Consider the following 16,706-nt stretch of genomic DNA (forward strand, 5'->3'; position numbering starts at 1 on the left):
GTACTGGATTATGGGTGTGATTGGAGAAAGGTATAGGGGCACAATGACCTCTGTTGCCGTAGATGTGACTCTTTCCTGCTACGGTGTCAAATGTAGACAGTCTTCCTAGCCACATTGGCAATGTGGGTGTCACATAACAGGTTACTGTCCACGTGTGTCCCTAGGTCCCTGGTTCCTCTTTCTATACATACTGGTTTACCACCTATGTGGTAATTTGTGGTACCTTGTTTGTTATTTGGTGGGACATTCATACTGTCCATTGTCTTCAGGACGGCTGGGTGGGGTTATTGTGTGTGAGAGTGCGGTCTGTAGCATGCTACAGACTGCATAGCAGTCTTGCCTACAGTTAGTTGCACATGTGTGTACTCCAATGCCTTGTGCATTGTCAGTTACCTGGACGTATGGGTGTCTGTGCTGACTATGGATACTCACCCTCCTTTTATGTTTCGTTCCAGGGTTTGGGGCCATGACACATGATACGTGGTATAACCTTAGTGCTGGCGTGCTGTCAGGAGGCTTGCAGCAGGATTCTGTCACTGCACAGACATCGATGTTCTCCATTCTGGGGATGGCCTCGGGGGCATGCATATTGGGGTGTACACATCTGGCATTGGTCAGCATTTCCCTTATGTTTCTTCCCACTTATGTTTTGTAGGGTGGTAGGTCAGTCTTTTCAGCCTTGCCTACGAAAGGCTCTATGGAGGTGGCAAAGGCCTTATCCAATATTCAGGCCAGGGGTAACAGGTGCAGGCCATCCCAAGGACAGCTGCGTGGCTTGTCAAGCATGACATCCCAGGCAGACAGACATTGCATCCCCTTGGAATAACACCAGTAAGTGTGCCACTTGCTATGACTGATCATTTCGTGTTTGTACTGTGGCATTACTCTTGGTAAGGGTAGGATGCTGCAACGGTGAGTGTCATACCGGCCTGGACTACATAATCAGATAGCTCATCTATGTCTCTTTTCCTGTAGTCTAGGGTGGTACATCTCAGGTCATTCACACCAGCATGGACTATGACTGCATCATATTTCTACTTGCTTTGGAGTGACCTACATACTTCTGTTATGTGGCATGTTGTGGCAGCCTACAGGCAGCTTACTGTACCCTTTCCCTTGTTCAGTCTGGTGTGCAGGACAGCAGTGTGTCTGACTATGGAGTCACCTATTACAACTGTATCAGGCATGTTGTTTCTCCTTCTGGCCTGTGACTGTTTGGCACACCAGCTTTGTGTGCTATGTGTTGCATGTGCTATGTTTGGGGGCTGTTTGATTGGGTGTCTGCTTTAGAGGCCTCTGTTGGTGTGCTGTGTTTGTAATTTGTGCCTCTGGGAATGTTTGTCTGTGTTTATGTGTTTGGTTTGCAGTTGTGATAGGTCTATGTGGGACTGTGTTTGTGGTGTGTGTGGTTACCTTCTCCTACTGACTTGTTTTGGGAGTACTGAGTTGAGGGAGCTCAGCCTCCAGTTTGGATGGATGGTTGCATCTCTCACATATTTTTGTATTTCTTGGGTGGAGTTGGGGGTTGTCTGTGTACTTGGGCCAGGTGTGACATTGCCTCGGGATTTACAGATTCCACTTGTTGTGGCTGGCCTTAGTGGATTGCATGTGTGGACAGATGTTATTGCCATACTACTGATCTGTGCTTACTTCATTGTTTATGTTTGCTCTATCATGTAGTAGCTTCCTCGTTCTCTTGCATGTTTTGGTTATGGCTGGTGTCCACCATGCCAGATTTAGGCACTGTGTCTTGTTTTAATTTAGGACTGCATAATCCAAGCATTCCTGGCAGTGTTCATGGAATGGCTGTATTACAGGTTCTGAGGTGTGGCCCATATTTTGCACCTGCACGGGACCTTTAATGGATTCCACATCAGTTTGGAGGAGTGCAGGTATTGCTTAACCCATGTTTTCCACTGTGGTTTCCCGGCCAGGGACTGCGGTCAGGTTTTGTATATCCAGTGTGATTACTCTATGGTCTGGTTTTACCAGTGAGCAATACACTTCTCATCTTGACATCCAGTACCCATGTTGCTGATTATCACATCCGGTATGCTTACCCCTCTTGTGGGAGTGGTACATTGTTCCTGGGCCTTTTGGTTTGTGGATTCTATGAACCTTTGTCCGACACTGTTGGAGCTAGTATAATGTTCCAAGTCGATGTCTGGGTATTTGCAGTCACCCAATATAATGTGGGTTGGAGGACTTGATATATTCATGTATTTCAGCATAGGCCAGATGCAGTTCCTGGTGTTGGGACAGTAGTCTGTAGCAGGCTATAAACTGGGGGGCAGTTTTAGCCACTGTTACTTGAGCATGGCTAGTCCATGCTGCTTTTTGTTGTGGTACCGACATGGGGGTGTGGTTATCCTTGACAATTCTTGCTAGTCACCCTCCTTTTGTAGCTTGTTCCAAGTTTTGCGGCTGTACAGCACAGTATGAGGTGTAACCTGGTAGTGTTAGGGTGCTGTTGTGGGCCTTGCCTCAGTGTTCTGTTACAGCACAGTTATCAACATTCTCCATACTGGGTGAGTCCAGACTGCATGCATCTTGCTGTTTCAACTTATCCATTATCTTATTCTTATCCCTTCTGGTACCTATGGAGATAGGTTTGTCTTTTGAGCCTTACCTATTCAGGGCACACTGTGGGTGACGACAGCCTTTGCCAGTATCCATGGCCTGCACTGATAGGTGCACGCCAGTCCTAGCGGGTGGTGCATCATGTCATGCTCAGCATGTCATCCCAGACTGGCATACATTGGGTCCCCTTTGACTAACTGCGATACTTCAGTCAATTGTTGCACTTGATCATCTCATTGTCATGTTGTGGCATGATGCTTGGTCAGGATAGGATGTTAGTCAGGGTCCTCAGGTGTGCATATAGTACTTGGTGTTACATTACTTGACACATAGCATTCATGCCTCAGGTGGTGCAGCAGGGCTGCCTCTGTCGGATGCTCATATTACACTTCCCTGTACATGTTTGAGAGCAGGTTGTGTCATGTTAGGCATCCCTGTTACTATATGAGTGAGTCAGAGAGGGGTATCATTCCCAAGGTTCTTACTGAGCCAATGTATGTGCTATGCGTTGCCTCTTTGCCAAGGCCAGGGCATACTGGGCACACCTCCTTCTGCCTACTGGGACAGGCTCAGGTTGTTCCTCCTCCGAGTCACGCTCTGCCTGTGCTGGCCTTGGCAATGGTGGGGGGCTGTTTGGGCCGGCCCTATGCTGGTCCTGCTGCAGCTGTTTTCGCAAGATCATATTATGTAGCATAGCACATACCATGACAATTTGGGTACATGTAGTTGGTGTGTACTGCAAGGCTCCACCAGATGTGTCCAGACACCGGAACCCTGACTTGAGCAGCCCAAACACACGCTCTATCACATTACGTGTTTGTGCATGTGCCTCATTATGGCGTTCCTGTTCAGGTGTGTGTGCGTTTCTGATGGGTGTCATCAGCCACGGCTCCAGTGCATAACCTGCATCCCCCACTAGGTGTCCGTGTGGGATGTCCCCATTGGCAAATGTCTGGTACAGCTGCGTCAAATGCCAGATGTGGGAATCGTGATAACTCCCAGGGCAGCCAGCACACACATTCATTATTATGTCCTGGGCATCACACACGACCTGGCAGTTGATGGAGGGGAAGCCCTTGCGGTTTATGTAGGCCCTACCCCGCTCTCCTGCTGGTGCTTTGATGCGTATGTGCATGCAGTCTATAGCACCCAGTACCTCAGGGTATTCCGCTATTTGCTGGAAGAGACGCATATTGCTGGCCAATACCTCACGGGCATTGGGGAAATATACATGATCACCGACATGTGCTGACATGGCATCCAGGAACTGGTGTAGTACCCTGGAGGCTGATGCCTGTGATATCCCCATCATATCGCCAGTTGGTCTCTGGAAGGTACCTGTTGCTAGTATTCTTAGGCCAACACATACCTTGGTTTCCACTGGGATGGGTTCCCCTCTGTTGGTTCTGTGTGTGAGGCGTGGCCTGCACAGCTCAACAATCTGCTGCAGGAGCTCTCTGTCCACTCTATAGCACTCTACTATCTCCAGCTCATGTAACCCGTGGTAGGTGACCCTGGGCCTGTACACTCTTCTCCGTCTCCTCACTGTGGGTTGTCTGGCACCATCTGCATTGTCACCACCCTCCGCAAGTCGCCTATGTCTCATTAAGACAGCTATGGCAGCCCCTAGCATTTCTGCTCGGAGTTCAGCTTTTTCAGTTTTCACTTCTATTAGCTTACTCCTGTTTTGCAGTGTCTCTTAATGACAACATCCTGTACTACTGTTTGCAGTGTTTTAAGTGCTGGGCTGGGCTACTAATTTGCCTGTGTAATTGCCTGCTTCTAATTATTTTCACCTGCTAGCTTCAGCAGTTATCCCTGCTAACTTCCTATTAATTCTGTTGCTTTCTTTTTCCTCTCTGTTTCCTCAGGGGGGGGAGCAACTTGCATACTATCTGAAACACGCTCACAGTGGCTTAAACACGCGCACACGTGCTTACATGGTTAAGGATCTACTTATTCAGGTTTAAACGCGCGTACACCCGCGCAAACACTGTTACACATCTGCCAACAGCCTCCAACATACTCAGACTGTCTTACATGCGCGTACACCCGCGCAAACACTGTTACACGTCTGCCAACAGCTTCCAACATACTCACACTGCCTTACACGCGCGCACACTGCCTTACTCATGGTTCATTGCGCGCACACGTGCGCATGCACGGCCAGCAAGAAACTTTAGTGTAGGTAACAGTGTACACCTTCCATTTCTTGTCTTTCCATGACTTATCTAGTGGTACACCTCTTTCCATGATCTGTGCCTGTCATCTGTCATGTTACACTGGCCTCCAATGAACTGCATTTCTTTCTACCATTCCCCCCAGTGATGTCACCTATCTCCTACTCTATTCCTCCCCCTTTTGTATCTCTTACACTACTCAGGCCGTGCTCATTTGCTATGTGACTGTGGTATTCAGTATCCTAACCCTCATTTACATAAGATTGCCTACTAATGCTTAGTTACATGTCTTAGACTCAGCTTCCCCCCTTAGCAACCACTACACGGTGGCCATGTTGGTTTTGGTCTGCTGGTCCCTGCATTGTCATTCCATGTATTACATGAATCCCACATTTGTGGGTTTATACCCTTCTTTTTTATGCTTTTATACAGCGCAGCCCGTTTGCGCGGGGCTGCGCTGGGTTTAAACATCGGCGATTGCCGAAAAAAATATATATATTTTTAATATTTTTGCATCGGGTTATCTTGCCAATGGCCACATATTTGGCCATTGGCATGCTGCCTGATTCATATGCAACCTTTTTTGGGAGCTGACATCGCTCCGTTGTGGATTTTGCAGAAATGTACTCAGTTGTCAACTGAGTACATTTCTGCAGCTAAAATGTCTCCTACACGGACTGGTTTCTGCTTCGTGGATCGCTAATATACCTCATTTGCATACCTTTCTAATGCAAGTGAGGTATTTAGCTTGTGCACGCCCAGTCCCTGTAAGAGACGTTTTAGCTGGTCTCTTACACGGAGTTTAGGGCTGTTCCTGGATCGTGAGGCTTGCATGGAGTGTTGCCCGTCTCTTACACTCCGTGCAAGCCTTCGTGAATCCTGCCCATTGTGTTTCTTGCTACACTGAAAACTGAAAGATACCATATTTTATGGCCTAGCCGGAAAGTAATTTAACTTCAGTTATTTTACTAGACCAAGGTTAACCTCCTGTATCCCAGTCTCTAGTGTTAAAATATATACATTTAGAGCATGTACACTTCTGTTCTTTTCCAGTAGGGCACACTGTGGTTACATTTCAAACAGCACTTTGCAAATACCTTTTCAACACACACATCTGTACAAGCAGTTGGATATAACATGACATACAGTTCTAATACATATGTAACACAAGCATCTTCTATAAATCATTTCGATGTTCACCAATGACATATAATTATTTACAAAATTCTTGTTAACTGGGCTGGCAATATCTCCTTCTTCCCCCCTTAAAAGACTCAAGCTAGTTTATCGGGTCTATATTACATCACCGAATGCTTAAAAAAGCGAACGGTGATTAATCAACCCTATGTAAGCTGCACCCCCCCCACCCCACCCCTACTTAAATATACCAACTCCGAGACCGCACTACAGTGCCAAAAGTGGCAAAGTACCGAAGCGGCCAAGCAAATTCTTTCCCAGGGAAAGAATTTGCTTAACAGTCGCTTCGATATTTTGCATTTTCAGCCTTTTATGTTTGACCAAGACGCATTCGAAAGAATGCGTCTTCGGTCTTCTAATATAGACTCTAAGTCTTTCAAGTGACCCTTGAGAAACGTTGCTTGAGAGGAATGAGCCTATCTGGGAATACATCATCCTATTCCCGGTCTTCAGATTCCAGCTGCCTTTGTATTGCTGACCCCAGTACAGTGCTGCACTGTCCTCCTATCATATGCCAGCAACCCTACGCTCCACCACAGTAATTGAGATTTTGCTGGCTGGCTCCCTGCAGCTATGCATCACCCTCAGACTCCTCCTTCATTCTACTGCAAATGCTTAGCACCAAGGCCTCTGTATCATGGTAAGGTTTCATCATGTTAACATGGTACAGCTTGTGCCCCTGCCTCCTGCCTAGCAGTTCTACCATGTAGTTAACATCACTGACCTTCCTTATCATTTTGAAAGGTCCCGCCCAAGCTACCTGCAGCTTATTATGTCTGACAGGAATGAGAACCATCACTTCTGCTCTACAGCATACTCTCTAGCTTGAGCATTCCTGTCATACCAGAACTTTTTCTACTGTTGGCTTCTGCCAGGTTCTGCTGGGTCAAGCACAAGTTCCCTGAGCCTTGTCCTATGGTTTAGGATATATGCCATAACAGACTCCTTATGGGAGTCACACTCACACTCCCATTCATCTCGAACAAATCTAGAGATCCCCTCACCCTAAGCCCATACAGCAACTCAAAGGGTGAAAAACCCGTGGATTCCTGGGGTAGCTCTCTGTAAGCAAACAGATAGGACAAATATTTGTCCCACTCCTTCTTGAACTGGTCTACAAATGCCCGTAGCATGGTCTTGTGTGTAGAGTTTAACCTCTCAACAAGATTATTAGTCTGGGGATGGTAGAGGTGGTCTTTACAGGCTTTACCCCACAGTGCTTCCAAAGATAAGCCAGTACGTCTGAAATGCAATTGGCATCTCTGTCAGTCAGTATTTCTTTTGGGAAATCTACCTTGCTGAAAACCTCTAACAGAGCATTTGCCACCTTTTCTGCCTCAATGGATGACAGAAGCCACCGCTTGAGGGTATCTGGTAGCATAATCTACTACCACTAGGATAAACTTTATCCTTGTGGAACTTAGGGTACTCAGAGGCTCCACAATATTCACAGCTACCCTCTAAAATGGCTCCTCAAATCAGAGGCAAAGGTATCATAGGAGCCTTGACCTTGTCTCCTGCCTTGCCTACCTTTTGGCACTGCTCACAGGTCCTGCAGTACCCTGTTACATCTCTGGAAATCCCAGGCCAATAAAAGTTTGGCATAATGTGTCTCTTAGGTTCATATGTGTGTACTAGGCTAATGGCTCTGGATTCTTTACAAGCCTAGCCCATAAGATTACCCTGGCATCGTGCCACCTGACCAGTGCCTCTGTTACAGCCACTGGAGTGATCCCCAGGGTGAATTTTCTATTGCCTATCCACTCTGCAAGATTTCTCTTGAAGAGGGCCAGTGAGGTGCTCTGTTTGACATGTAAGGGAAGTCTATTCCATAGCATGGGCAGTCTCTGGGTTATGAACCTGTCCCTCCAGCTTGTTCTGTTGATTGTGGTATTGAGATTGAGGTCTCTAGAGCGTGTGGTGTGGAGGGATTGGGATTTCTTTATATGCAGCATTTCTGACAGAGCTGGATCAGACATGGATTTGTAAGTCAAGCAGAGATTGCCTCCAAGTAGGCGAAATGGACAGACAATAGTCGGAGTTTTTTGAGTCTGTCCATATAGGACAAGTGTTTAAGGCCTAGGATCCTCTTTGTGAGGTACTTTTGCAGCCTCTCCAGTTGTTGCAGGTGTCTAGTGAGGTACATGCCAAATGGGGCATTGTACTTGATGACTGGCCTAATGAGGGAAGAGTAGAAGGACAATGACCTCTTTCTTCCTGGATGCAAAACCCTTACTAATGAGATGTGCCACATAGAAGGACTTTCTGACCACAGTGGCAATGTGATGGTCAAAAGAGAGGTTGCTGTCTTATCACTCCTGTGTTCAGTGGACTACCATCAATGTGGTAATTCATGGGAACCAGGTTTTTCCCAAAGGGGATGATGGCACACTTTTTGGCATTGAGCTTAAGGTCATGGTTCTAACACCAGTCATTTGTCTCAGTGAGGCCTTTCTGTAGGATGTCAGCATCTCTTAGGGAATTAATAATAGCTCCCAACTTGCAAATGTCTGTGAACTTTGTCAGCCAGAGTCCCTTCATGTTGGCCTGGACTTCAGAGAAGTAGATACCAAACAGGAGAAGACCCAGGACCAAACCCTGTGGGACTCCATTTCTGACAGGTTGGCAGTCTGACTTGGAGTCAGCTGCTTTCACACTGTGGGTTCCATCTGTGAGCCAGTTTGCAACCCACCTAGTGATATAGGGGTTGATGCCTAGCTTAGTGAGTTTTTCTATGATTCCCGAGTGGGAAATGTATCAAAGGCCTTGGCCAGATCAAGATAGGCTGTATGCATCACATTGCCCTCATCCACAGCTCTGGTGACTGATTCAAAGAAGTTGACCAGGTTGAGCAGGCATGATCTACCTCTCACAAAACCAAACTATGTGGGGTCCAGAGTTTGGAGATTGTTTATTAGGTCCATGGTGATGTGTTCCATAGCTTTGCATATCAGACTCGTCAGGATAATGGGGCAATAATTCCCAGGGTCTGCAGTCGCTCCTCCTCTGTGGAGAGGGATGACTGTAGCAGTGCCCATATGACCTGCAAAGGGAATATCATGGGCTATAGCTAGAAGTGCTAGACAGCAGGCTCTAGGCACTACCAACTGCTGTATTCTCTCACTCTCTAGCAATCACTCAGGGGTCCACTCTCTATACAGTAACCCCCTGTCCTAGTATACATATTCCCTCTTTCCTTGAGAGTCAGGTGCCTCACTAGCTACCTCCCTCAGAATTTGTAATGTAGGGTCTGAGAGGTGACCCTATTTCAACTCTCTCTTTGTAACCTTTCACAGCTCCGCTTGTACAGGAACTCTGGTATCCTCTGACAGCGGTGCCTCACTCTCAGCCTGGGTACTACTACTCACATCTGCCCTTGCAATCACTCTGTCCGAGGAAACACCAGTACCCACAAGCAGCTGTGGCTCACCTTCAGTCTCACTGCTACAGGGTAGTTCTCTCTCTGAAGTGACCACCACACTAGTCCTGGTTTCAAATCTGCCATTTGTCTGGGTCCCTCCCAGGCTACCAGACCCACAGGCTTGTCTCCAAGCCTGTCTGTGTGTAACTGCATTATCAGAATCATTCCCTATCAGGACATCTGAATGTATATCCTCAAACACACTTACTTGCTTGCTTCCTTTTCCACCCTCCCTGTCAAGATGAACCCTAGCCAAAGGTATTTGGAATGGGGACCCTCCTAAAGCTCTGACTGGAGTAGACTGGCCAAGGAAGTAGTGCTCCTCTTTAACCACTGCAGGCTTCACAACAGTTAGATCAGAGATTGTGTCTCTCATAGCAGCAGCCTCTTTTCCATCTACTAAGATAGGATATAACCTCTTCTGGTAGTTTGGTACCCTTGCTGTCTCCAGACAACTTACTGCTGGCATTCTGTCATTCCTACTTACTGGCTGTCTCACCTTTTGCTCCCCACCTTGCCTCCATGGACATCTATAGGTTACATGGCCCCACTGGTTGCATTTAAAACATTTAACCCCTAGTCCTGGCCATGTACCTGAACTAGTGGCTTCCCCTGCTACTGGTGGACTCTGTTGAAGCGGTTTAGGCTGCCCATCACGCGTTCCCTTAAATCCATAAGCAGCACTGGGTATCAATTTCCTGTGCAATGATGTCCTGCTTGCTAGGTAGAGGACTCCCTTTTTCCCCCAGCTCATCTGCTGTGTTGCATTGCCTATCTGCTAACCAGATTCTCGTGCCTTCAGGCAAAGTTCTAAGGGCTTGTTCCCTCACCAAAAGGTCTGCCAGCCCTTCAAAAGTGGTGACCTGACACCCACTCACCCACCTATGAAAATAAGTGCTTAGTTCAGCAATATATTTACACACACTTTCATCTACCTTGTGTCTATGCCCAAGAAACTTTTTATGTAAGCTTCAGGTGTTAACTTAAAACACTCTAATAAACAATCTTTTTAACAGTACTGTAATTTAAGCAATCAGTATCAGACAATTCAGAAATAAAAGTTAAACCTTTACCATGGAGTATAGCGGTCAGGAACCGTGCCCAGAGCCCTTGGTCAACATTATACTACTTACATACTCTTTCAAACATATGAATGGAGCCTTTGGTCAACATTATACTGTTTACATATTCTTTCAAACATATGTATGAAACTATCAAAATTATCACCCGCTGTAAATTGTGGAAGAAACTTGCTGACCTTTGTGGCTTCTGGGATTTGGTCATTCCCTTTCCTGTTACCTCCATGACCCTGGTAAAGAGTCAGCATCTCCTCCTCATGTTGCCTCTGCCTCTCATTCTCCTAAGCTTCTAGACGTCACAGTTTCTCATTTTCCTCAGCTTCCAGATGTCTCAGTCTCTCTTCTGCTTCTGTTTCCAAACACCTGGCCTCCAGTTCAAGTCTCTAACTCCAGACAGATTATTAAGTCCTCTGTGGAAAGGTTGAACTGTCCATTTTCTGAGAGTTGTACATTCCCAAGGCCAGTATGACGGTCTCCCTGGCTGCTGTTCTATGATGCAGCTGTGACCAAGGCTGCAACCATCTCTGCTTTAGTCAGGTTGGCATGCACCAGTCCTTTGTCTTGGCACATCTCAGCCAACTGGCTCCTTGTCAGCTTGCCATACTCCTCTGCTGACATCCTTGCCTACTCTCCTTGATAACTAAGCTAACAAAACAAAAAACAAAACTACTTTGATATGAAACTCATGTTCACTGTGTGGCTGATTGTCAAACACCTTCCTCAGTTACCATGGTTTACAGGCTACAGGAGTTCAATATCCACACCACTGAATCCTAATATGTGGATAACCCACCACTGTCAACCAATTAATGTGTGACGCCCCACCACTGGGCCAGTAATCATGTAGCCTCAATCCTTACCACTGGCACCTGTGGGGAATGTACACACTGGGAAGATGACAGGTACACACTCAGTATTTCCAGATGCAGCTCTGTGCATCAAGTGCAATTTCCCTTAAGAGCACACAGGGACCACAATCAGTCTGGGACTGGTTTCTTTCTCCTTCTCCAGATCTCCAATAAGACTTCCCACTGGCACAGCTATAGCATTGAGATTTCAGCTGAGTAACCAAGCCAAGGCCTCCAGCACCTTCTCCTTCCAACCAGTGCTTCGTGTCCCTGTCCAAGTAGCTGACACACACACTCTGAGGTTTGATTTATATACACTCAGACAGCCAGACAACACACACACACACACACACACACACACACACACACCTGGGAAAGGCTGGCACAAGTTTACTAGCTATGCCCCCTTCTGCCCAAACTATAAGGTAGTTTCCAGTGCCATCAGTCACTCCTTATCAGCTACTTTATGGCCCTTAACAAAGGGTATCAAATCTTACTGTGTAATGCTACTATCAATACAAATGGTAGTTTGACCAAGAACAATGCTATTAGGAGTGGCCCACAGTGTCACCAAATAAATATGCAAGTACTCCCAGAACTTAAATATGTCTCATAAATATCAGCCACAATCATATGTTTAAATATATTTAATAATAAATAATTAAGAACAAAGAATACTCAGCTAATAAACACAGTTACATCACAGCTCAAAGTCACAGGAAATACTTAAAACAACATTGCAGGGCAGTCTCAAATAAAGAAAATATCTAAGCTATACTTCACTATATTTCTGTCTATATCGAAGAGAAATTACTGTACCCTAGTTAACTTACTTACAGAGCCAGGCAAGACAGATGTGGCGAGTGGGTCTTCCAGCTGATGTTGTCAGGTCAAAGACAAAATGCAAAATGTTCTCACTCTGTCTCTCTCAGCGAGTTCTTAAATTAATATCAATATTACTGCTGGGTTAGCTTGCAAGATGATATCACTTCTTGTCATCTGACTTTAGTTCCCAAGCTAAACCCCCCACCATTGCTAGAAACTGCCAGCATTTAGCATTTCCTTGTCAAAATACATAGCCCTCAGATGTTTGCAGCTGCTGAAAGACATAAATCAATAAAACACAAGACAATGCAGAAGGCTCCCTAGTTTCAGACATCCTGTTTTCTTGCTGCACTGAAACCACCTTTTATGGTGCACTTATAAAATAATTTAATTTGCACTATTGTTTTGAAATTTTGCAAGTAAACCCTCTATGTTCCATTTTCCACTGTTAAAATATATAAATTTACAGTTACAATCGTTTATATACATTTCTGTTCTTTTCCAGTAGGGTACACTGTGGATACATCTTTAAGCTGAGTACTTTACAAACCCTTTCAACACACACTTCTGTACGAGCACTTTAATATACAGACTACATACAGTTCTAATACATTTGTAACACAAGCATATGAATCATGTTGATATTCACAAATGACATGATAAAATTCCAGCTAGCTGGGATGGCAGTATTTCCTTTGTCACAAAGAGGACTTTGCAATGTATCAGATCTAAACCACAACGTCTTTTTCTTCTGAATAAGTAAAATTAGACCGTGTGAAACACTCTGAAACATATATTGCAGACTTTTTTTTTCATGCAAGTCTGAAGTATCACACCATTCTGAAGATGCATTATAAAATGCTTTATTACCCAAATGAATAATTGATCACAACTCTAAAATTAAGTATGATCTAGCAGCCTCATATCTGACTTTATGAAATGGAATCACATATTCGGCTTTGCACAGACCCACTATCCTTTTCTTCTCCACTTTCTGCTTCAGCGAATACCTTTCATGAAGTGTATATACTCTAACCAGTCTGTTCTTCCAGTGCAGACACCCTTATAATTTCACCAGCTTCCTTTTGCATCAGATATCATGTGTTGCACAATGTTTTTCATTTATTTGTTAACTGGGGTTGACTACTGCTGTCTCAGCCTGGGATACCCTTACTCTCCCTCTCTTTAAAAATGTGACTTGCGTGGTATTCATAAAAGTTTTTCAGCGTGACATACTTCTGTATATTCAGACCAAGTATTCTCAAAATATAAGGGGCTCTCACCACTCCATGTCACCTTGAGTTCTGGGATGTAGGCACCACATCATCCCAACCAACCAACCAACCAATCAATCAACCAATCAAGGAGCATTGTGGTCATAAACACGAATAGCTTTTCTAAAGGACATGAGTGCAAAAGAAACAATATATAGATATACTCACTTGGCTCCTGAAAGCTGGAAGACATTTGCCCAGTGGTGTGGATCAAAGAACTCTGCTGTAAACATGGGTCCAAAATCAGCGTAAGTAAAACCTGGAGGGTAATTTTTTTTCATGAAGTTCACTGTAGAGTTATGCTTTTCATGCCAGTTATACCAAAACCACTCATTTTCGAAACTAGGTACTGAGAACACACCCCAGTGAATAAAGATACCAAACTTGGCTTCATCGAACCAGGCAGGTAAGGGTCTAGCGTCCAACGACTTCCAATCGGGTGTATATCCATTACTGGGGTGACTCTTATGAGTTCGGGCTACATCAAAAAGACCACCCGTCAGGCTTAAGAGGACAGACAGTGCTCCCGGTGAAGTGGCTATCTTCATGATCCGTCTCCTGGAGAAGAAAATATCTTAAAAAAGAATTAAAAAGATGCAATGCTGCGCTACAAAAGTTCGGGTCACTGTCTTGAGGTATTTTGTCTGAAACAACGCTTTGGAGGAAACTGACAGTGAATACAGTAACAGCTGAGGGGAAATGATCACTTAAATTGAGCAGCAACGTCTCCTCTGTAATAACTGCAATACTTTCTCCGATGGAAAGTCCCTTGCAGTTCTTCCAGACTGGAAGTTCCAGTACCTACCAAGTCCTGCCCCACCTGAAACTCACATGATAAGAGCGACAGCAGAAAAAACAGCTAAGCTACTTTACTTCCGTGTTGGTCTTTTGACAGATCATGTGTAGGAACTGCAAACCACTATTTCTCTCCCATGAAGTGCATGAACTCTGACATCTGAGCAATGAGCGAATTGAAGAGTTACCGGATTATCGCAAGCCTCGATATGTAGTTTCAGGAAGTATAAATTAAAATACAAGCGACGTCCAGCGAAACAAACGCGTTATTTAAGGTTCTGTCTTTAAGAACCTATCAGGCAGTTGTTTACGAATTTTAGTTCATACAGCTAGGGTTACCACCTGTCCCACTTTGTGAGGGACAGTCCCTCTTTGGGCAGTTGTGTCCTGCAAAAAAATTGAAAAAATGGCAAATGTCCTGAGATTTTAGGACAAAAATATTTCCTATAGTTTATGTAATAGTTGCATAAAACAGTCATTCTTTATCTGAAACACCTGTTATAAGAAATAGAATAAGCAACTAAAATGCTACAAGAATAAGCTTTTATTTAGGCAAAAAAGTGAAGTACTGTCCTTTGTACTGGCTGTGGTTATGTTTTGCCCTGCAAAATCTGACATTTGTACCCAAAATGTCCCACTTTGGGCATTTGAAAAGGTGGCAACCCTACATACATCAGTACAATAAATTGCAGTTATAAAACAAATAGGCTTCATTCTTGCATGTCTGCTCAGTTCCGTAACTGTTTTCAGAAGTGGTGCTAGAATACAAGGCACAGTAGTTAGAAGCAATTTTGAGAGGTTAATCACTGAAATGTTGATTTCTTGTATCTTTCTAGAGTGAAGTAGTATTCCATCTTTAGGCAATTTAGAATCATATTAATTTGGGCAATTCTGTCGGTGTAGCTAAAGGCATGGGCGCAGCTCAAGGATTGACATTGGGGACTCCCACCATCAGTGGGTCAATTGTGTTCTTTTCCTTTCCTCTGAAAATCGTGACATGAGTCTCACTCCGGCACCCATCATGACGTAAATTATGATTATCACAATAAGAAAAGTCGACGGGCAGTTCTTTCTGGAACTAGCATTGAATTGAGAAATACTACTATGTTTGATAAGTACAGTACTGAAGCATCATGAGTGTGTTTGGTTACTAAACATTGAGCTAGAGCATACACTGGCAGTGCTACATTAACTAGGAACAATGTGGAATCCCTCATAGCTCTTAACCAACAACCAATCGGGAAGTAGCAGCACTATTAACTTGAGACATTGACAGAATAAGATAATGTGAATTAATATACATTGATCGAACTAAAAGAAATCTATAATTCGAATTACTGTCAATTTATTCGCCACCTTTTCTCCAACAGTCACCAGTTTTAAGAGGGAGAGAGCACAAGTTTGAGTCAAAATCAAGGAGAGTTAAGACGTATGTAGAGCACTGCCTAGTACAGCATCATTTCAATCTAGTGGATGGAGGAAAGAAAAAAAATGCTCTGTCTTGTTACGGGTAAAATGATGGCACTGAAATAAAGTGCTGTGTTTGAAATGTAATCACAGTGTGCCTACTACAGAGAACAGAAATGTACATGCACTATTGTGACTGTTTAAATGTATATGTTTTAATAGAGGAAACTGGAGGGTTAACTTCAGTCCAGCAAACTAGAAAAATATCTGAAATTAAATGGCTAGGCCTTAAAGATGCTATTTTAAAAGTTTTCAAGGCAACCAGAGACACAAAGTCTGTACTAGGAAGCTTTATGTAGTGTCTTTGGGGTGAACTAATTACTAGTCTAAAAGCATGAATTTGTTTGTGTCTTTCAGCTTTTCCTGGTTAGGGGTCGCCACAGCGGAACTCCGGTCTGCTAATGATTGGTAGTTGATTTTTACGTGCCAAGTTACCAGCCCTGATGCACAACCTTCAACGAAGGTACGCCCATTCACTCATGTCTCCACACAGAAGACGCTCTAGCTGAGAATCGAACTGGACAGCGTCTTACTGTGAGGCGACAACGCTACCGCAGCACATGAATGCAATTTTTTTATGACTTCCAACACCTGCCAAAGATCCGAGCAAAAGCCCTTGCATGTGTATTTTTAGGGGTAGGTGCTAAGTACTGCCAGCTTCAACAATGGGGGGGGTTGCATGAGAACTAGAAGTCAGATGACCAGAAATGATGCTATTCTGCAAGCTATCCCAGCAGTAATATTTTACATATTACTTTGAGAAGTCTTTTACTGAGACATAGCATTCTGTATTCTGTCTTTGACCTGACAACACCAAAAATAACTATTCACTATATCATCTGCCTTGCTCTATTTGTAAATTTTTAGGATATAGTAATTCTATTAGATACAGGCAGGAATATAGTGAAGCTTAGTTTAGGTATTATTTTTCTTTATTTATCTTAGCCTGCCCTTCAATGTTGTTTTAAATATTTCCTGTGATTTTGAACTCTGATGTCACTGTAAATATATACTTAGTATTTTGTTGTTCTTTTATTGTT

The 16,706-nt window shown here is 44.3% G+C and overlaps 1 protein-coding gene across 1 annotated transcript in view; it reads right to left on the reverse strand.

Moving 5' to 3' along the window:
• LOC122798247 (tissue alpha-L-fucosidase-like) overlaps positions 1 to 14,330 on the reverse strand; it is a 348,960-nt gene extending 334,630 nt beyond the window's left edge. The window contains exon 1 of the mRNA XM_044067037.1: positions 13,573 to 14,330. Within this exon, the coding sequence (XP_043922972.1) occupies positions 13,573 to 13,952 (380 nt within the window). The 5' untranslated portion in view covers positions 13,953 to 14,330. The remainder of the gene's footprint in view (positions 1 to 13,572) is intronic.
• Positions 14,331 to 16,706: the final 2,376 nt, after the last annotated feature.

This window comes from Protopterus annectens, chromosome 3.part1 (assembly GCF_019279795.1).
Source record: "Protopterus annectens isolate FY-2018-M chromosome 3.part1, PAN1.0, whole genome shotgun sequence".
In the NCBI taxonomy this organism is placed as follows: domain Eukaryota; kingdom Metazoa; phylum Chordata; order Ceratodontiformes; family Protopteridae; genus Protopterus; species Protopterus annectens.